We start from the raw sequence: 22,808 nt of genomic DNA, 5'->3' as shown, positions 1-22,808 counted from the left end.
AACAGCAGGAAGAAAGATTCTGTTTAGATAATAGGAAAAAATTATGTTCTTTTGCAGCTCTGTTTCCAGAGTAATAGAGATTTAAGGATTTTCATAATCTGGCTTTTATATTTACAATTGAATTCTGAGTTTTGCCAAGTAATTTTGATCTATAGCTCCCAAGATCCAAAGAAACCCAAGTCCCATTTATAGGAATTGCAGACATAGCCAGGGTAACAGAGGAGCTCCTGCCATTGCCTGGTGAGTCATAAAAAATAACCAACACACATGTGCCCAAACTCTCTTTCATCTGAACTAAATGTGTGTTTGTATGGAGATATCATATCCAGATATTATACCCAGATGTGTAAGGTAATAATGTTCTACATTAATGACAAGTACTAATTTTTATACGTATGCATGTGTGTGCACATCTGCAGAGGTGAAGCTGGAAACAAGCAGCAGATATTTAAAGGCAAATCTGCACTATCGGTGTCTGGTTTTACTATAAAAATAAATTATCAATGTTGAATTTCAGTTGAAGTCCCAATAAAAAGTACATCCATACCAACAGATTTTTTCATGTAGAAATCTTTTTAGAAGCTGGAATTCCATTTTTTCTTGTTGTTCATTTGTTTGGAGGAGGGGATGAAGATTTTCAGATGTAATTATTTAATTGCAGACTTGCAGTTACCCTGCTAAAGACAACACATAATTAAGACAGCAGAATATTGGTAAACAATGGCTTTCTTTCAGTTGTAAAAAAGGGAAGAGTTATTTTTAGTAAAAATTTTCAGTTGCTTCCAATGGTTTTATTGAATATATGCAGTTTAAAAACTCTAATTTTAAAAACTGCTTATGTTTTTGTAAGTTACAGTAAACACAAAGAATATTCTGGCATTAGTCACACACCAGACCTATGCAATGGGGTTGCTGATGTAGATACTTCAGAAATAGTACGGTAGCGAGTCCAAAATATGAACAAGGAGGTTAAAACCCTCTCAGCAAATTGAACATATTTTGGCTACAGTCCTCAGTTACCATCAGTAAGAGGCGAAGAGAAAACACTGCCCAGGGACTAAAGAGAGTTTAGCTCAAGAGGATGCTCTCTGGTCCAGGACAGCACTGCCAAGAGGCAGTGTGGCAGGAAGGCGTCTCATTCTGCCCCGCACAGCAGTGTCCTGAGTGCGTCTGGGCAGGCTGGAGCTGCAGAGGTACAAGCTCTGCAGTAGGTGCACAGAGCTGCAGTCAATGCAAACAGAAATTAAAGTTGTGGTTATCATATAGATATGCTCACAAAAACTTGAGTTACAAAATCTATGCTCGTTGGAGGGGTTGTCATCAGAAGCTTTTCCTTTAGTCACAGGAAATACCTGTTGCTGCTCCCACAGCTGCTGGGGGAGAAGCAGGATCTGTGAGGAGTGATGAAGGTTTTGTGCTGACGGCCACAGTGCTCACACTGAACCAAAGATGTGTGTTACCTAACTCTGCTGGGCAGCAATGCCGGAGAAATGTTTTTTTCCCTGTTACCATGGTGATGGTTAGACCAGACCGCTAATGAGATGTCTGATGGGCCTGGCGACATAATAGCATATGTGGCAGGCTGGATGTGGGACAGCAGTCCTGCATATCGGGTATCTACTTACCCAAACTCTTCTAGCTGACGTGTGATAAAGGTGGTAAAAGGACTATCTAAGCTGTGTTCTTTTACTTCGAGACCGACTTTGGTTCAAAACTGGATATTTCTCATCCTTTTTGAGCTAATACCTGACACTAATGCCATCTGTAGTATTATTATACCCTCCTATCTACTATTTCAAATTTTATATTAGTCTGCTTATTATAAAGATCTAGGAAAAATCACTATGATAGAAACATCCCGCATTAGGTCTGAAAAGAAAACATTAAATCTTTCTTAACGTGTAAATTCTTTTAGCGATCACATAATTTCAACGCTTTAGCTTCTAGCTGGAGCACTTCTAGCTTCCAGCATTTTTAATATGGTTTCCTGGAAAATCAGAGGAGATAAGCACATGTGTCTGAATAACCAAATCATTTCATCTGTAGTGGAATAAATAAAGACTTATGTGCTTATTTCATTAGCATATACTGTTGCAAAATAATTAGTATAATACATATGAAAATATTTTGCATATTTATTTTTTTTGCGCTGTAAGTCCAGATTTACTTTTTTCTTTTGAAACAGAAGAGCATGGGAACAATATTCTACTTCGAATTTTATAGGTAATATGATATTCAACAGCCTTCTGAACACAAAATCCTATGTGGGTGGACACAGAGATATGAAGCTGGGATTTCAGGCAACATAGGGGGGCAGAGGTTTTGAAAGCAATAGAGCTGAAGCAGAGAGAGGAATGAAAGCAGGAAAAAAAATCACAGCAATTTCTACTGTTGCAGATGATAGGCACTTAAGGACTTCAGTTTGAGAACTCTCTCTGCTGCATATGATCCTATAATCAGACCCACTATAGACTAAGGAATGCTTTGCCAATAGCAGCCATATTTCTCCAAGCAATTTTACACAGGCTGTTTATCGTTCACATTTTAAATCTAACAATGACCTATTTTGAATTATTCAGTTTGGGTAATTACTCTGCAAAATGTTACAGCATAATGCTTTGGTTCATTATTTACACCAAATGCCATTGGACATACCCCAAGAATTATCTGAGCCCAGTTCCACTAGATAAATGTAAAATATCTGTGATAACAGTTACTCAATCAGCTACTCAAGTCATTGTTCTCTTGGGAAAAAAAAAAAAGACAGGACAGGGAACACATTAATGAAATCTAATTCTGCAGTAATAATAGGTTACCTCAACCACCTGCCTGCTATTAAGTACATATCCTAAATCATATAGCTCATTACACAATCACTGTTCAAGCCATATAGTTAAATGCATCTAAACACTCAGATAAAAAAGAATGCATCTAAACTAGAGATGTGCACTAGAACTTAAGAAAAGGCTAATTAAGAAAATAGTCTGTTCAGTAATGAGATATAAACCTCTTATTCCTTTTTTTCCCCCCTTCACTTAGAAGCAAAGTCATCCATAACTCTTAAAAAAGGCTATAAAAAGGCACTATGGAAAGCAGTTTCTACAGTGAATGATTCTTAGACTCAGGTGTCTGGAATACAAAGATTAGATCACTGTCTCTGGTGAAAGGGTGCTCTCCGTAGGAGAGATTCTACATGTATTAGGTTATTAAAAAAAAACCAAAACCCCCACAAAATACTGGAGAAATAGTTCTCCGTGGGCTGTTTTTTTTTTTCCCCCCTATGAATCGTATTAAAAAAAAATCTGTCCAATTATACTGAATTATTTGATTCTATGTGTTCATTTACTGTAGAAATTTTTCACTAGGTGTGAGAATAAGAATAAACTTGGTTTCATAACCATCTCATTCCCTTTAGATGAATTTAAATAGAAATTTGAAATACTGGAGGCAGGCTAATCACAGCTAATTTTCCGAAGAAATACTCCAGGGATTATATTTCATTATTATTATTAGCTGTTATGTGCAGTATAATATCATCTAGAAGCTTTACTTATGGACATGAACCTCACCCATTGTTAACTCATGTTAACTCTGCACCACACTAATAGCTGGAGACAGGTAAGAAGTAGGAATGTTTGTGTTGATTTCAACAAGTGCTGAATTCTGCATTTCTAACATCAGCACTGCAGCTGTTTCAGTTCTCTTTAATAATGCTGCAGTTAAAAATAAATAACAGAAAATGTTAGCCTTTCTCCATTCTTAGTCTGGGGAATACACACTGACTGTTTTATGTTGTAGAAAATGTGTTTGCAAAGCTAAGATCCACCTTGCTACATTTCACAGAGAATTTTTGTCAAGTTCTATAAATCAAACTATACAAGCAACAATTTAGTGCTCTACACTCAGCAATTTTTTATGCTAGCTGTTACCTTATGTCTGAGTTTTCAGTCCAGCTTTTTTTCTTTACCTCTTTCAAATTACAAAATTTCTTCCCAACATTTTTCCCTCAAAGCATTTGGTAAATATGCACATCAGAATTGTACAGGGAAATCCTACTAATGCTCTGACTGTGGCCATCTCCAAAAACAACATTATCTCCGTCCTTCTACTCATTAGTCCCTTGCCTATTCATCCAGGAGCTGTACTCAACCCTTCTGTCACATCCTCTGTCAGTAACTGGGCTGCTTTCTCCCTTGGACTCGGATAATTTACAAGTCATTCCTTTCCTTACAAGTGTATCATCTTCACTTCTACAGGTACCTGCTTCTCTTAGATATAGATTTTCACATTTCTCTGTGTTTAAAACCTCCATTTTTTTTGAATGGAGTCTGTCTTATCATGTAATACAGAGCCTTCTGTGTGAGGAATCACACTGCTCGTCCATCAGTCCTTGTGGCATTTACACTTGCCTTTTGGGCAATGTTTATTACTGACACCTTCATTGATGAAAAAGTGTCAGGTTGGTCTTAATACTCCTAGAATCTCTATTTCAAGACAAATACCCGGTGGCAATACTTTTATCTCGTTATTATCCATTTAACATGAATTTTATTAGTTCTCTAGAGTGCTAATGTTCTCATGGTGATACCAAGCCTATTAAAGTTTATAATGTTGTTGCTATTAACCAATTTTCTAACCTCAAAGAATGGAAATAGGACTTCTTCAAAAACTTTTGTTGAAAGACTTCTGCTGTACTGTTACATTTTGATTTTATTGTCAGCTACTGCTCCTACCAAGCTCCAACCTTTTCCCTTTAATTTCATTTGGGTCAGCCAACGGTTCTTTAGGCCCTTGCTCTTTTCAAATTCAGGGAATTATTCTACTTCTCTTTGAATTTCCGTAATATATTCAAAGAGCAAAGATTATCTCAAACTGATTGGATTCAATTTATCAAAACTGGCTGATATTTAAGATATCTGTCTCTGGATAGATGTGAATCACTTCTCCAGGGTACTAAAAAAATGGAAAATGTATATTCTTCCTCTGAAAACAAATCACACAACTCTGTTATGTTTCAAATAAAGGGCAGAAACATTTATTGAGCATGTATGTTTTTTTCATCATTTATGAATAATTTTACTTCTTAATTCCTAACATACCTTCAAAAATATCCTTACTTTTCCGGACATGAATTTTTGCCTGTATTTAGTTACATTTCTGTCTGTATTGCATATAGTAAATTCCAAGTAATATCAGTTCCCCTCTATTTCCACTTTTGAGTATTTAATAAAGATTTTATTGTTTTTAAAGTTCCTTTGCAATTGTTATTATTGGATTATCTCTGCAATTTTCTTCTTTCTAGGGGAAATGACAACTTCTTCCTACTAAAACCTGACCCTCTATATTTCCCTTTCCATAGTTTGTTCCTATTTAAAATTTTCCTTTATAATTTACTTACAAGACTTCTCAGTAAAGAGAAAATCAATCTGGGATTACTTAGCTAATGCTTCAATTCAAACACATTTTTGATTCTGATTCTCTGGAGTAATCAATAACTCTCAAAAAAGTACACTGTTATAGAATTCCAATAACCACCACCGTTCTTCTGCTCTGTTCTTCTAAGAAGTAATTGACAATGTTATTTTGACAAGTTTTACAGATCTGCATGACTTCAGACTTCGTTGTTTTCTTTTTCTCTGCCTCACCTCACTTTAAAAAGAGGAATAAAATAATCATAGAATCATAGAATCATAGAATCATAGAATCAGACGGGTTGGAAAGGACCTCTGAGATCATCAAGTCCAACCCTTGATCCACTACCACCACAGTTGCTAGACCATGGCACTAAGTGCCACGTCCAGCCTCATCTTAAAAACCTCCAGGGACGGAGAATCCACCACTTCCCTGGGCAGCCCATTCCAATGGCTGATCACCCTCTCTGTAAAGAATTTCTTTCTAATATCTAACCTAAACCTCCCCTGGTGCAGCTTAAGGCCATGACCTCTTGTCCTGCTGCTGATTGCCTGGGAGAAGAGACCAACCCCCACCTGGCTACAACCTCCTTTCAGGTAGTTGTAGGGAGCGATGAGGTCTCCCCTGAGCCTTCTCTTCTCAAGGCTAAACAACCTCAGCTCCCTCAGCCTCTCCTCATAGGACTTGTGTTCAAGTTCCTTCACCAGCCTAGTTGCCCTTCTCTGCACGTGCTCCAGCACCTCAATATCCTTCCTGAACTGAGGGCCCAGAACTGGACACAGTACTCCAGGTGTGGCCTCACCAGCGCTGAGTACAGGGGGAGAATCACTTCCTTGGACCTGCTGGCCACACTGTTCCTGATACAGGCCAGGATGCCAGTGGCCTTCCTGGGCACACTGCTGGCTCATTTTCAGCCTCCTGTCAATCCAAACTCCCAGGTCCCTTTCTGACTGGCTGCTCTCCAGCCACTCTGTCCCCAGCCTGTAGCGATGCAGTGGGTTGTTGTGGCCAAAGTGCAGGACCCGGCACCTGGCCTTGTTGAACCTCATCCCGTTGGAACCAGCCCAACTCTCCAGCCTATCCATGTCCCTCTGCAGAGCCCTCCTGCCTTCCAACAGGTCGACACTCCCTCCCAACTTGGCGTCGTCTGCAAATTTGCTGATGATGGACTCAATCCCCTCATCTAAATCATCGATAAAGATGTTAAATAGGACTGGGCCCAACACTGATCCCTGGGGGACACCACTAGTGACCGGCCACCAACTGGACACAGCACCATTCATCACCATGCTCTGGGCCCGGCCCTCCAGCCAGTTCCTAACCCAGCACAGAGTGCCCCTGTCCAAGCCGTGGGCTGCCAGTTTTTTCAGGAGTATGCTGTGGGAGGCGGTGTCAAAGGCTTTGCTGAAGTCCAGATAGACCACATCCACAGCCTTTCCCTCATCCACCAGGCGGGTCTCACCTGATCGTAGAAGGAGATCAGATTGGTCAGACAGGACCTGCCCTTCCTAAACCCATGCTGTCTGGGTCTGATCCCTTGTCCATCCTATAGGTGCTGTGTGATTGCACCCAGGATGATCTGCTCCATAACCTTGCCAGGCACTGATGATTCGCAAGGGGTGCTTTAGACTGCCTAGAATATGTACACAGGGATAGCAGCTCAAGAGACTCAAAGGACTGCAGAACAGAAATGGTATTTTTCATTTTTTGAGGACTATAAGTTCTTGAACATACTTGCATTTTCATTATTCTGCCATGTGATCAATATTGAAAGAAACACTAAAAAAAATTTACATCATGAAAATTATGTACTGATCTTGGTTTAACCATGTTTGAACCCTTACAGTTGTGGACAGTTGGGTGATGAACAACTTGATTCCTGAAAAACGCTTTTTAAGGAAAATTTTTATTTCTTCAAAACCAATCATCATTTCTTCCAAACATGGCCCCACAGAAGATGTTCATGCCAAGTTAAGAGCTCTCAGCAAAGAGTCCAAAAGAGAGATAAACCAATTTTTGATAACCAGAGATAACCAGCAAGACTCTGGTGTGCAGGGCAAAACTAAGGAGCACACCTGAGTGTCAAAGATTCCTAAAGATTTGTTACAATATATTCACATTTAAGAATTTACACAGGCATCCCAGATGTTCTTTACAGCTCAATGGGAGGAAAATGTACACGTGTGCTCGTGACTGTGCTGAAAGGCATTCAGGGCAAAGAATGCACTGAACAGGTAATTTAACACATCAGCAAGAACCCTTCTGCAGCAACTGACTGACTGAATGAGAAAGCAGCTCATCACTGGGACTGAGCTTTGCACTTTGCACTGTAGCAAGATCTGTGTGTGATCATTAGTGGAGAGGATGGTGTGCATCCCTTGCATGTGGAAAAACCGAAAATATCTTTGAGACATTGTAAGAAAATGCGTTGAATGGGGAATATATCCCGAGAAAAGTGTTCTTCTAGATCCAAGAGATTATTAACCACATTAATGCAGTTCACTGAAGAAAAACAACTGCCTTCTTTAGTAGGACTGGTATATTTTACTCATTGTAACGTAACGTTGGTGATTCTAAGACAGCCCACATAGGAACATCTAGTCCACAGCTTTACAGGGAACATGAATGCTGCCTGTCAACTGCAGTCCTTCAGCTGTCTGTGACTATGGAGAAGATTTTAATCTGGCTTTACCCAGATTGCATTAAAATTATATATTTTTCCTAGTAATTATAACAACATCCTGTTGCCTGCCTGTGTCTTTCATTTTTCTTCTTTGCAAGCTACACTCACCCTTCTTATTAAAGAGTCAATTTAATGGCGTTCTGCTCCTGATCATAAAAATTCAATCATCCAGTCATGGAACTAAACAAAACCCTGTCATTTAAATACCTGATCATAAAGTTATAATGTTACAGTCTAACCAACTTCCAATCCTAACAGATAATGTACTTCATGAGTTATGAACTGAAAAACAATCACCCAAAAGAGCTGCCTAATTATACTGAATAAGCACTTAATGCGTGGATCTCAATTTTATGTATTTCTTTCTCAGGGAAGGTAGAAAAACTGCCCTAACCGTGAGTCTTGTCTGCTCTTTAGAGATTTTTCTCTTTGTGTGGTGAATGAAAGGCTCTCCTTTTCTCACTGGCTACTAGCACAGACAATTTTCACACACACACACACACACACACGCATCCTCAGGATAGGGGAGAGGATAAAGTGAGAACAGTTGAAAAGTCATGAGTTTGAATAAAGACAATTTAATAGGTAAAGCAAAAGCTGTGCATGCAAGCAAAGCAAAGCAATTCATTCACCTCTTCCCACAGGCAAGCAGGTGTTCAGTCACCTCCAGGAAAGCAGGGCTCTGTCATACATAATGATGACTTGGGAAGACCAACAGCATCATTCCGAACATCTGCCCTTCCCTCTTCTTCCCCCAGGTCTACATACTGAGCCTAATGGTATATGGTCTGGAATGTCCCTTTGGTCTGCTGGAGTCAGCTGGGTCCTCTCCCAGCTCCTTGTGCACAACCAGCCCCCTTACCAGTGGGGTGGGGTGAGAAGCAGAAAAGGCCTTTACTCTGTGTAAGCCCTGCTCAGCAATAATGAAAACATCTCTGGCTTATCAACAATGTTTTCAGCATTCATGGGAGAGACTTTAAGAAGACCACCTTAAACTACACACCAGGCAAAATTATTCCTATTCCTAGTGCCTCTTTCTCATTTGTTCTCCTGTTCACGAAACAAAAGTAATCACATTCCACAGAAGAGTTTCATATTCAGTTAATGACTGTGCAGCACTTCAGTGGAGAGGAATAAAATTGATCAGAAACAATCATTCTCAACTGTCTAAGAATTAGAGTTCTTCAACTAAACTTCCAACAAGATTGCAACCTAATGATGAGGTTCCTTGATAGCATAGTTTTTTGCAAGGTGAAATTGAAGAACTACTGAAAGAACATAAACTTTGAAAAGCAGACTATATTTCTATATATCAGTGTACAATTATAAGCATGAATGGCCATGGAAGATTTTTATAACAGAGGATTTCCCAAAGAAAAAGGTCTTCCACAGGTAAAAATTAAAACCCGGACATCTTAATATTTGGCTCAGTCTTGACTTTTATCTCTAAATCCTCTTGACTTTTTTTGACAAATTCTTCGTTCTTCTCCATATCACATCTCTAGGTTGCTAGGAGACACTGTCTTAGTTCACAAGTTCTTTAACTAGGTAAAATGTAAGACAATGCAGGTGGAGGGAGCAACCAAACACTGTCAATTAGTGATTTCTGGTCCAGATTCTGGACGAGAAACTCTTCAATTACTGACTTAAATTAAATGCCTGTTGTAGTTACCAAGAGATAAAACCCAGAGGAGACAGTGTTGACCAAGGCTCTTCCTTGGCCATATTCCTTCTGGTGGCAGGACAGGAACATAGTGCTATAGAGGATGATTTGTTAGGTTCGTAGTTTTTTTCTTTTCTTTCCCTAGTTATTATTAAGACTGCTATTTTTCTTCAAAGTAGGACTAATATACAAAGAATTAATATTAACAACATTTTAGGACTTTGAAATATTATATGTAGATATCATACTGTAGGACCAAATAAACGTATTTTGCAATGGAAGTCATAGAGCGACTGACATTTAGGTAAGTGCCTGATAGATCTGGCATTAATTACTCCTATAAATAAGCTTAACTGTGGGATGGAGATTAAAATTTTGGCCTTTACTCTAAGATGTGCTGTTTGCAATTCCTTTTATAAGGACAAACGAACTTTCATTTCTTACAAGTAATTTAACACGCATGAGATCATTACTATTTTAAATGCCCCAAATATGTTATTGCTTGATTGACAATTTTTATCTTTGCATATTATAAAAAAAATAATTAATTTTGACAGCCAAGGCTTTTGAGAAGTAGTATTTTATCCTGTTTTGTACTGTGCTTTTCTCATTTTCGGTGAGTAAATAATTGAGTCTTATCTTTAATGTGAACATCATGGCAAATCTGGGTTTGCTGTCCATTACAACATTATCAAAATATCAACATGTTAGAATTAAAAGAAAGGCATACTGTGTGGAAACTGGTATAAAATATGCTTCAGTATCTCTGTGCTTATTCATTCCTCAAGCTTGTGATGTACATTGCTGGTTATATTACAAACACCTCTATAAGGGGTCATATTTCATTTCCATTTGGTATTCTAATAATCTTTTGGCATCGTAATATGAAAAATCAGAATGAAAGATAGAATGAATTTTCAGAAATATTGAATACTCGGGGTCTAGAAGGCATTTTAGATAATAAAAGCAACAATCTAATCAAAGGAATTTGTTAACCTGGTCTGCAAATAATATTGAGATGTTAAAATACATTTATAGCACATCACATCCTGTTAGATTCTAATTCTGGTAAGCAAATTCCTCAGAACAGTATTCATACAGTGCAAACAGCCTCAAAACTTAATATGCTCTTTTCAAAGTCATTCTTTAGTCCTATAATTTAAATATCAGTAACCTTAGGGTCACCGTGTTACTGGATAATGGTCCTGATTCATGGGCAGAACAGGACAAACCTATGCACAGTAGGTAGATATTAAGTAGAAAGCTGATTAGCTGGATCACATCCATCCTGCTATAAAGAGAAGGGGAAAGGAGTCACCTTGCTTGCTTTCCTGGCCCTGGGCTCTGCAGGGCTGTCTGTGTTCAACTGAAAGGATGCAGAGAGCGAACTGCAGATTTTGTTCTCCAATGCTGATGAGATTTCCTCACTAAATTGTTGCAAGCTTGCATTGAACTCCAAAGCTTCTGCTCACCCATGGACAGTTTCAATCCTAACACCTTGTCCACCTTAGCTGTCTCCAGAGGGGTGTTCTGCAGCCCAGTCTCATGCACAATTCCCATTTAGTACGTAGAGAACGAAGCGCCTAACTCAGCACTGTGAACTGTACTGACTTCTGACACCTAGATTTGCAATACTAGAGGCATGTTTCTTTCTAAGTAAAGTCCCTAAACTCAGTGGTCTCAGCTCCTCAATTTCTAAACCTAGGTTCAAAAGCACTTTTGAACTGATGCAGTTTCCCTAGCCATGTTAGAAGCTTTTACTTTCCATATGTTTTATAAATCCAATATAGTACTTTTATATAAAGATTTCTTTTGGGCTGTTTCATACCACACAAGGTTCCCTAGTCAGATGTTCAAATTACATATTTATTGTTAAAGACTACTTTGATCCTTCCAGAGCACTTAAAAAAGCCTTTTCTCTTTGTATCTGTCTTCCAGTGCAGGAAAATCCTACCAGCATCTTCCTCTGTGTACAAAATACCAAGTCTTTGCTCACAATTGCAGAAGGCTCTGAGAAGCTTTCTCTTCAGTGGCACATAAGGAACCATAATTTCACGGTGCTTCTCTCCTCAGTAACACAGAGAATATTCTGGTCAACACCAAGTTTTTTGGCAAATCCTTCTGTCTCCCCTGCTTGGCTGGAGACTTAAGGACAGGAACAACCAAGCCCCTGTTCAGGTTAAAGTGGGGGAGAGAAAGTGGTGTAGCATTTCTGCTACTGCCTGGCATCTCAACGAGCTCACTATTCAATGTTGCTTTGTATGAACTTGGCAAGAGGCTTAAATCTCTTTCTGTCCTGCCTTTTTGTCCACTTCCACTACTAGTCTGTAAAAGAAGAGCCTACCTTTCATTTCCTGAGGGAAAGTAAACTGGAGAGCACGAGGAATGCTGGCACTGCAGGAACTCTCCATCTCCAGCGGAGAGGCGGAGCTTTGCTGAGGGGAAGGGGCAGGTTTTGCTGAATCAGCACCTTGAGGACCTACTGAAGTCCCATTTGCTTACATGCTGGAGCGCTCTGCTAAATTATAGCCCAGGGCAGCCAGCTGCCAGCCCTTCACTTTCTGATTAAAAAGAAAACAGCATTTTTTGAAGCTGCTCATGTGCTATGAGCAGTGTCATCCAAGGTCCCCTTTTTTTCCTGATTATTCCTCTGTGCTTACCCAACAAAACTCCATCCAGAGCAACAGAACTGCTTTAGTTTGAACAAACTGTACAGAAAGAACTATATTTTCTAATTATGTGCCAATTTCTTTTCTCTTGCTTTTCTCATTCCAGAAGACAGTATGGCTTTAGCAAACATCCCAAGGCAGTACAATTGCCTATTAAATAGGACTCCCTGTTGATTTCAATGCACTTTCAAAGTGCTTCAAAAGGTTGATGGCACAACATGGCTCAAAGGTGCTTTATACTAATGCATTGTCTGGCGCACAGAGAGACAATAACGAAGGAAAATCTGACTGCTTCTTGAACATGGGTATCAGCACTGGCATTGCTAGAAAAAAAATAAACCTTTCTTGGTAAATTAAAATTTTTGTGTCATGGAAATGCTGTGTACGACACAGAGTATAATTCTAATCAGTTCTGAGAAAATGAAGTAACTCCTACTCTTAAATATGTCAAAAAATCAATGAGAAACAGTCCAGGCAGTACCTACCAGTGAGAATTGAGTGAAATATCAGAATACTTAATGCACTCTCAGAGGTCATGTGATGTTTTCCAGTGCAATCCACAGTGCAATCTCTCACATCAGATTAAGATATCTGAATAGTTTCAGATGCAAACACATGGTAACAAAGCCACAGGAGGAAGGTGAGGCTGGTGCACAGTTTTTGGGGAGGAGACACTGCTTTCCTCAAGACTGCCTTTTCTCAAGGCAGAGATTATATTTCAAGAGAGAACTGTGGCCAGCTTGAGAAGATAAGAATAAATCTTTTTATATCAGCAATCACCCTGGCCAAGCACATCTGCTGTCAGCTCTGAATTCAAAGAAAGTTTGTGTAAACTAATCACCAAGATGAACACACCAACAGGGAGAAAAGGGATTTAAAAATTGATTGGTTACATGTTTCTGACACTTTATTTCTTCCCATATAGGTTTTTTTTTAAGTAAGTTAAGCACCGTTATGTAACTTTTCAGGCACAGTTTACGTGACTTCACTATGGAATAAAGTCTTGCTAATATCTGTGAAAAGTCACTACCCAAGTTTCAAAAGTTACTGCTGATTTTATGTGCCCTTTATTTGGAGTGTCTTCTTTCATTTAAAAAGAGTTGCTTTTTACTAAAATGTCCCTACTTTTACCCTTTAAAGGTCAAGGACATTCAGTTTGGCAATTCCAATTAATGGCAAAAGGAATAGCTAATAAGCACTGCTGCTGCTGAGAGAAGTAGCATCCTGTCTAGATGAGGATTTCAGTATAACCCTGATCATTTTGAGCATATGGATTTAATATATATACATGGTAACCATGCAATCTGTGATTTAAGAATCTCTACGTACTCATTAAATTATTTGACAGTTATGCTGTACTAGGTACAACTAAAAAACACAATTCTCTAAGAAATCCCTAATTATATATCTACCTGATAGACCATGTTAAGTAAACAATGGACTTCAGAATGTCTTTACATTTATACATTTGTCTTAATACATTGCTAAAATTCCAATTTGTTTTTTTTCCATAACTCAATCAACTGAGCAACCCATGCCATTTTTTTAGGTTCATTTTTTTACAAATATTTGTAGTAACCCTAAACTTCAACAAATTTCTATTCTTAAGTTTTTTTCAAACTTCGAATAAATTAATTCTGGTTTGAATATTAATATATTTTCGAAGATGAGCTTTAAACATGTAACACGTGCCTTTCTTAATAAAGTTCTTAATGCTTTTCTTGACTTCACACAAAATGGTGCTTGTGAAAATGTTGAATAAATACTTTAAGGTAGTGTCTCTGGGCTTGAATCAAGTCCTCTTGTCTGAACCCTGTAGACATCAGTCGGGAATATTTTGGACACCTTATTCCCCATTCAAAATTTCATATCTGTGTTTCATAGAGCAAAAAATCTTTGGTCTTAATTCAGCCAAAAGTTAGATGCATTATAAACCTTCATCTAAATGTTGTGTTTTTATCCTAAAAGTGTATTTCTTATTTTGGAAGAGTGCCATGAGGAATCAACAAAATCTACTGCCTTTCTTTCTCAACATTTACTTGACTTCTTCTTTTTAAAAAACAAAAGTAGTGAAGAAGGATCCTATTCTTTTACTTCTTAAGTTAAATCTGATTTTGTGTGGCACGATAGTGCATGAGACACAGCCTGAAGCTAAATATGGATAAAATCTTGTGTACAAACCTTTCTATCAGTTTACCAAGTCTCTGTAAAAATCAAGCTGTGTAATCAAATTCATCTTTGTAATGGCACAGGAAATCTGAGCGGTAAAAATGTTACATGCAATATTATAAGTACTTGCTTTTGTTATGTGACCAGAAGTCCTGCATTACAATCAGCTAGGTGACACAACTTCTCACATGAGAAAACTTTACAAGCAACAAAGGCATCAGTTCTGCTGTAAAGAAAGTAAAACAAGTTTGCCTTTTTCCGAAGCACAACAAAATCCAGAACATTTCAAAATATTCTACAAAATGAGCACCTGACTTTTTTTCATCTTAAATTTACACTGAAAAACAATCCATGATTTCTTCTGGAACTGTCAAGTAGGGATATTTCTTTGCTGACTGACCATTTTTTCCAGATTTCTCTGAAAGGAAGTGGATAAAAGTTGACACAAGGGCAAAATAATTACTGATTGCTAGAATTTCATACCCTTGCATAAATTTTCTGTAAAGTTTCATGTCTTGAAGTTTTCTGCAATCTCTCTAACTTGAATTGATTCCTTGGTCAGAATGACCTTTTCAGAACTGTTTTATGCCTCTTTAAACCTAAAGCTACAGCTTAAGAGACAGCTGACAATGCAGTTTGACCTCTTCCCCTCTGCACAAAAAACAGTGTATGAGAAAATCAAACCCATAAATTAAACAAAGAAAATGTGCTGCATACTCTATATCAATAATGTTTCTTCAAGCAGACTCAGACAGAGGGCTCCCAATATTTCCACTGCTCAGTAGAAGGTTTCAATATTTAATGTAACATGCAAAGCCAGAGGAAAGTTTTCTGATGGCAGGAAGCGAATGGATTATTCCTTATGCCACAGATTTACTTAGACTTAAGTGCATGTTCCAATCCTCTCTGTTATCAGATTTTTCAGGACTGATGGGTTGTTTACCTAACCTGGATGGACAATGATGACTTTTCCTCTAACAAATACATTTTTCTAGTTATTTTGCAGAAAGATTGATCAGTGTCATTATTATAATAAGCTATAAACTGCAACTAATTTAGTTGATATGGAAATAGATATTTGCAATACCTGAGCTGAGAGTTTATGTCTCAGAAACAAAGTATTACAGGTGTATAAGGTAAAAACATGTTTTCAAATATACCTGGAATTTACCTGAAATTATCAAGGCTTCTGTGGAGCAGAAATTCTCAAATTCATCCGAATTTTTCTGACACAGTGATACCAGCATGCCTCTGAGAAATTTTGTTTGTTTACAATGATTAAAAAGGATATCCAACAAATTCAGTATGTCACATCCTTATTTGATCATTAATTTCAGAATTCATTCTTTCATTTTTGGATCTTGAATGTAAATGGAGAAGCTCGAGAAAGCCTCCACTTAAAGGTTTTCATGCATCTCTGAGAGTCTGTCTCACCAAGAACTGCATGTGTTTATAATAGTAACTGCTAACTGCTGCCTTAATACAATTTACTCTCGTTAAAAGAAAGAGGATGCTTCTTTTGCTTTTAGTTTTCACTTTCTTTTGGAAAAAAAAAGGAAGTGTATGAACAAAGGGAATATTTTAACACCGAATCAATGTTCAAATGTTGTACTGTTTTATAAATGTCTCTTGTAATTGCCAGGTAACTCAATGGTTCAAATGGGTTTTGATGCTTCTTACAATCCTTGCAGCAGCGCTCATTCATACAAGTTGCCACTTAAAGCTGCAGTGCCTCTGGGGAATCCTCCATGACAGAGAATGAAAATAATAATTTGCAAGGTGTAACATTTTCTCTCATCTAAGATGGAATTTTGGAAAACACTTTACATTCTCCCAGTTGCCCCAGAGGGAGGCAGCTAAATATATTCCATGGTATTTAGTGAAAGCAGGCTTGACAACATAATCCCCAATTTTTACTCACAAGTAAGCTTCCCCTGTTTGATCACCCCTTACCTAAACTATCAGTCTACTTATCCTCCTTTGATCCTTTCCTTTGATGGGACTGCTGAGACTCCTCTCAGCAACACAATATGTTCTAGGGTCTGCATAATCAGGCATAACATACTTTTCATGATCAAAAGGGCTTTTTGGTGCCCATAGCTGTACTATTTCCCATGGCCTTTCCTGACAGCTGAAGATGCATATCTAGGATGCCTTTCATTCCCTTGAGGGACTATGGCTATCTGGGGGAAACGAAAGCATCATTTTGGCTACTCTCAGGACAGCATTACAGGTCGCTGAAGCTGTAGGCGTTATGGGACTCCACCTTTGAGATAAAAGAATCACTATTCAATTTTGAAAGCAGTCTCACTGCACTGCAGTAAAAAGGGTTTGTGAAAGATAAAGAAGAATAGAAAAATGGAATGGTACATGCAGAAGAGAAGAAGGAGAGGCAGAGGAATTAAAAAGTCTGGGAACAAAGAAGCAAATCCCAAGGATTGCTGTGTAGAATTTAGAAAGAGTGAAATGAGAGTTATCAAGGAATTTCTATAAACAACAATATTCAGGACAGGGGGGACTTGGCATTCAAAACTCCTCTTTTCCCATGTTAATATGCCAAATATTAAGAAAAGAAACATTGAAAGAAAAGAAAGAATGGCTGCAACTGAAAGAAATAGGAGCTACATAAAATTTAAGAATTGACCTGCAGAGAGCCAAAATAATTTTGAGGAATTAAAATAAAATGAGTCCAGTTCAAAAGCTCTGCTAGAATCTTCATTTAACTTGTGAAACAAAGGAGAATGTTGTCTTTTATCTCTGCCTATTGTGTTCAGACATGATTATTTGCTAGAAGTTGTAACTATTAAGGATATTGATAGAGGTTTGTTCTCAAGAGAAATAACATTTATGTCAGAAAGAATGACAGTCTCATTTTACACACATCAATATTCCTTGCTTGGTATAGTCTCCTTTCCCAACACAATATATTCTATCAAAATAATTTATGTTTGGTACACTGTCTATTGAATTATGAGTATTTTCAGCTGAGGCAAAGCAATTTTATGAACCATAGCTTTGCATTCTTGGGAATATTTTTCACAACTCAGCACACTGCACATGTAATCACCAATATTGAATAATTTTCTTATAAAAGTATTAAAGGAGGAGATAGCGTGTTCAAATAGCAGTGTAATTTGGCTTGTTTATTCATCTAAGTATTCATGCAAAGAGACAGTGGAACATCTCGAAGAGTAGGAGTACTAATGGTAAACAGAAACTTCATCCACATGCCTCAGACTGCTTTACAAATGGCATGGTATCTTCCTCTCTTTTGAATGGGAAAACAAAGAGCTTCCACAAGATATTCTTGCAGGTTGCCCATCACCATGGACAGAGCTGATAATAAGGCCTGGGGACTATCATCTTGCAGGCAATCTGGAAGGCACAGAAATCCAAACTTATCCTTCAGGATCATTTATTTCTTTTGAGATAGCATCAACCTCTCTTAATCCGAAGAAATGCGTTTCATTATATCGAGCATAACCTACTCAAAGTAAGTAATTCATATAAACATACTTTAGATGAACTGATAATGTCAATAAACACTGAAGACTTTGCTTACTTTGTTTTGATTCAGATAGGGAGAAATTCAAGTATTCGCTGTTCTAAATTGTCTCTGAAAATATCTTTGTATCTATTTTGACAAGCCTTTTCTCAAAGCTTAAATGTTCCATCAGGATGTTCCCACCCACGACTGCATTGAAAAGACAATACAAGGAAAGAATCAGACTCTGCTTCACGAAAATGGATAAAGTTATTATATAGCAACAATTTAACTGTAAAATCAAGATAATTTTTCTCTGGCATTATGATTTTACAATTTTTAAACTGCTTGTTTAGATTTTTAAAAGAATGTTGAAAGCATAGAGTTGAATTTCCTTGCTTTTACTCTATTTTGTGTAATGCTTTTATATACCAGCACAATCAAGTAAAGATTAATTCCAGTTATATTTCAGATATACAGTCTGATGAATTGAAAACTAGAGATAGTCCTTGTTTATAAGCTTGTTCTCAGTAAAAGTTTATATGTTACTTTTTTCATTTTTTTAATATTCATTCTGCATTTTAAGCATTTTAAGATATCAAAAAGCACAGTTCAAATTTCTGAGAGAAATAAAGTGTTTTCTAAGCTAAAGGAATGATTAAGAATAACTGGTTGTTACATGTGATTTTTACTCAGTAGTGTTCACATGCTCTCTACAGGGTACAAACAAAATGAGAAGTAGTTTTGGATGCACAAGGAACGTGAGAGGAACCTCTTCCTTCTGAGTGAATTATTCCAAAGTCCGTGAGCCAATAAGAAAGCTATTTTTCACCTACAGCAGATGGGAATACATAAATCATATCTGAAAGATATCAGCACCAACTGATTTCACTGAGACAAAGTATAAATCAAAAACCCCCTCATTTTGGTTTCAGTTATCATCAGATGCAGTTGATTTATTAAAGATCAGAAATTCAAGTTGTGGTGTATAAAATGCACCGCAAACATTGATGGAGTTGATAAGATTTTCAGAAGTATTTTCAGATAAGTATCATCTAGACTTCCAAAAGTAATCAGATCACCTTTTAAACCTGCTATCATTAGTTTCATTTATTTTTTCCTTTTTGTCTCTTTAGGGCCAGTTGTACTGGGGTATCTAATTTCTGAGAAAGTAGATCAAGATAAGACACATTTATCCAGGCAATGAATTTCCAGAGTGTTAGCTGAACAAGTGGTTTCAGCTCATAGTGAACTGAATATATGTTTCCTGTCTTGAAGATCCATTCCTTCTACAACAAATTCAGGTTTTGTTAAAAGAAAGATCATCTTCCCTGTAACTGGCCTGATTTTTAATGTAATATCAATAAAAACCCAAACAAAATAATAAAAATAAATGGAAAACATGAAAATAAGAAATTTAACAAGGGCAAGTGTTGGATTCTGCACCTGGGACAGGGTAATTCTGTTTATATATATAGATGAAAGGGGACAAGAGGCTGAAGAGTAACTCCAAAGAAAGAGATCTGGGAGTTTGAGTTGATGCTAGCCTGATGCCAGGTACCCACTAAAGCCACTCTCCCACTCTCCTCTGCAACTAGACAGAGCAGAGAGAAAAAACCAAACAGGTAAGGATTTATGAGTTGAGATATCAGCTGGGAGAGGTCAGTTACTGATTACCTTCACGGGCGAAACAGATTCAAGGTGGGGATATTACTTAAATTTATTACTAACAGGATAAGAGCCAAAGAGTGAGAAATAAAACAATCTTAAAAACACCTTCCCCCCACCCCTCCTTCCTTCCATGTTCTCCCGCCTCCCCCACAGCTCTGCAGGTGGATGGGGAATGGGGGTTACGGTCAGTTGTTCTTTCTGCTACTGCTCAGGGAGAGGAGTCCTTCCCCTGCTCCCGTGGGGTCCTTCCCACAGGAGACAGTCCTTGATGGACCTCTCTGGCATGATCCAACCGTTGGGCAACAGTTCTTCACAAACTGCTGTCCCACGGGTCACTCCTCCATGGGGTGCAGTCCTTCATGAATGAGCTGTACCCCACAGGGACCACAAGTCCTAGCCGGGAAAAATCTGCTCCAGTGTGGGCTTCCCTCTGCACAGGCTGCAGGTCTCTGGTAGGACCCTGCTCCATCTTGGGCCTCCCATGGTGTTACAGCCTCCTTCATGCATCCACCTGCTCCAGCATGGGTTCCTCCACGGGCTGCAGATGGGTCTCTACACCCTGATGGTCCTCCATGGGCTGCAGGGGCACAGCTGCTCCACCACAGTCTTCACCATGGGCTGCAGGAGCCTCAGCTCTGGTGCCTGGAGCACCTCCCGTCCCTCCTTCTGCACTGACCTTGGTGTCTACATTGTTGTTCCCATGTTCTCACTCTGCTCTTCCCTGGCTGGAATTCTTCCCGCACCACAACCTTCTGTTCTTAAATATGTTATCATAGAGGCATTACTATTACTCCTGATTGGCTTGGCCTTGGCCAGCAGCAGGAAGTCCATCCTGGAGCCAGCTGGCATTGGCTCCACTGGACAGGGGAAGCTTCTAGCAGCTTCTAACAGAAGCCACCCCTGTAGGCCCCCCCGCTACCAAAACCCAGCCACAGAAACCCACTACAATAGCAAATTGAATGGGATTCAACAGTGTGCCCTGGCAGCCAAAATCAAGCACATCATCAGCAGATGATTGAGGGAGGTGATTGTCCCGCTCTATGCTGTACTGTTGTGTTCACACCTTAAGTACTATGTGCAGTTTTGGGCACCTCTATTTAAGACGATATTGAATTCAAGTGTGCCCAGACAAGCGTGACCAACATGGTGAAAGGCCTCAAGCACAAAACTTGTGAGGAGCGACGGGGATCTCTTTGCTTGTTCTGCTTGTAGAAGAGAAGGTTGAGGGGTGACTTTATCACAGTTACAACTTCCTCAGGAAGGGCAACAGAATGGGAGATGTTGATCTCCTCTCTCAGATGACCCATGAGAGGACATTAGCTGCATCAGCTGAAATTCAGATTGAACATTAGGAAAAGGTTCTTCACTGAGATGGTAGTTGGTCACTGGAACAGATTCCCAGGAAAGTGAATGTGACACCAAGCCTGTCAGAGTTCAAGGAGTTTCTGAATTATATTCTTATCATTTGGCTTAGTTTTTGGTAGTCCTGTAGCAGCCAGGAGATGATCCTTATGGGTCCCTTCCAATTTGAGATATTCTATGGTTCTGTTATCTAACCAGATTATTATTTTCCCTCTAGAACTTGGAGCTTGAATTGCTACCAAATGAAGAGGCTTCCTCATTCTTTTATATAGGCTGTGATTCAACGGCCACCACTCAGAGAAGCAACTAACATGGACACCAAATGAAAATACTTGAGATAAATCCATATTCAGGATAAAGCCTAAGCAGAAACAGCATGTTATTTGTGCATTTTTGATACTTGCCATAAACACTTTTTTGTTGTCTGAAAAGATGCATTTTTAAAGCTGATACGTCACTGATTATTCCTTTGAGAAAAGAGAGGACCGTGGTAGCAATGTAGCTACTCTTTGGGCAACCTTGCAACTTGTAGCCTCCATGTTCTCTTCATGTAGGCATGAGGAAAGACGTAGGGTGTGCTCAATGATTTATATCACAGGTGCTGAAGATCGGGCTCTTAATGTGAGTTCATATGTGGGATCTTTTCCCCTCTTTGTTTTCATGAGTCTTCTCAACCACGATCTGGTCCGGAAAGTGTGGCAAGTGTCCTTTGTTGCTTGCATACCACCTGTTGCGAGACTGAGGTACAAATGCATCTCTTCATGCCTTCTGTTTTATGTTCTGCTAGTTAAAAATAGAGAAAGCAGTATGAGAAGAAAGAGCATCTTGTCTGCTCTATAATCCCTCTGTGCTGGGACTGGGGTTCCTTGTCCAACCGATTTGTGCTATACTTAATTCCATGCCATTTCTTCATCTGTATTATAGTTCTCCCAAGATGACGGCGGCTTTGCCCCAGTTTTTGATACAATACCCTGGAAATAAATCTATGAAAGAGGTTTTGAACAGGCACAAATCTCAGTATTATGGACTGAAATCCTGAAACAGAGTATCTGGGTCTTTTCTTGCCATAAAAACAATTGTTTTCCTTTATGAAGTCCAAAATAAACTTGTATATAATTGATTTTTTTAATTCTTTTGTGTCTTTACAGTGAAACTAGAAAGAGTAATGACATCATGAAAAGAGGAGCCATGGTTGTTAACTATTTTTTCAACTTTCACTATGACATGATTAACTATATAATTAGTAGAGTCATTAATGAAGTTAGAAGAGATCACTCATAAGTGTTTAAAGCACTCTGATTCATAACTATAGAAGTCTTTAAAGGTTAATGCATAGGTCTCATTCTGAGGTACAGAGATATTCACAGGAGCATAAATTTTCTCACCTATCATTTATGGATTTAAGACATAGATTAGAAAGTTGAATTTTCAAACCTTAATTAGCCAAAAGACAGGTCACTGAGGCATATCCCTGAATAGGAAATCAGTATGTAAACCAAGTCATTTGACAGCAAGATGGGGGCAGTAAGACATCCTACTTTTCTGCAATGAATACTTTTAAGACTTTTCAGTATGCATGCACAAGGTGCTCGGATTCTTTCTAATGCAAAACTGCAGTTCAGACTGAAAAGACTAAATTCTTCCCTTTCCTAAGCAAGAAGAAAAGCCTTAAACATCTTTTCTTTCCTTCTGAAA

General features: G+C 38.5%; 1 protein-coding gene across 1 annotated transcript; it reads right to left on the bottom strand.

Annotated features, from left to right (window-relative positions):
* Positions 1-5,521: 5,521 nt before the first annotated feature.
* On the bottom strand, positions 5,522-6,701 carry LOC135411875 (uncharacterized). Its single transcript, XM_064650416.1, is given in 3 exon segments — positions 5,522-6,265; positions 6,268-6,311; positions 6,442-6,701. Coding segments are annotated over 3 exon segments (798 nt in total). The 3' UTR covers positions 5,522-5,771.
* Positions 6,702-22,808: the final 16,107 nt, after the last annotated feature.

The sequence above is a fragment of the Pseudopipra pipra genome, chromosome 1 (assembly GCF_036250125.1).
Source record: "Pseudopipra pipra isolate bDixPip1 chromosome 1, bDixPip1.hap1, whole genome shotgun sequence".
Taxonomy (NCBI): domain Eukaryota; kingdom Metazoa; phylum Chordata; class Aves; order Passeriformes; family Pipridae; genus Pseudopipra; species Pseudopipra pipra.
Note: the sequence above shows the minus strand (reverse complement) of the source record. Positions and strands in the feature narration are given on the sequence as shown.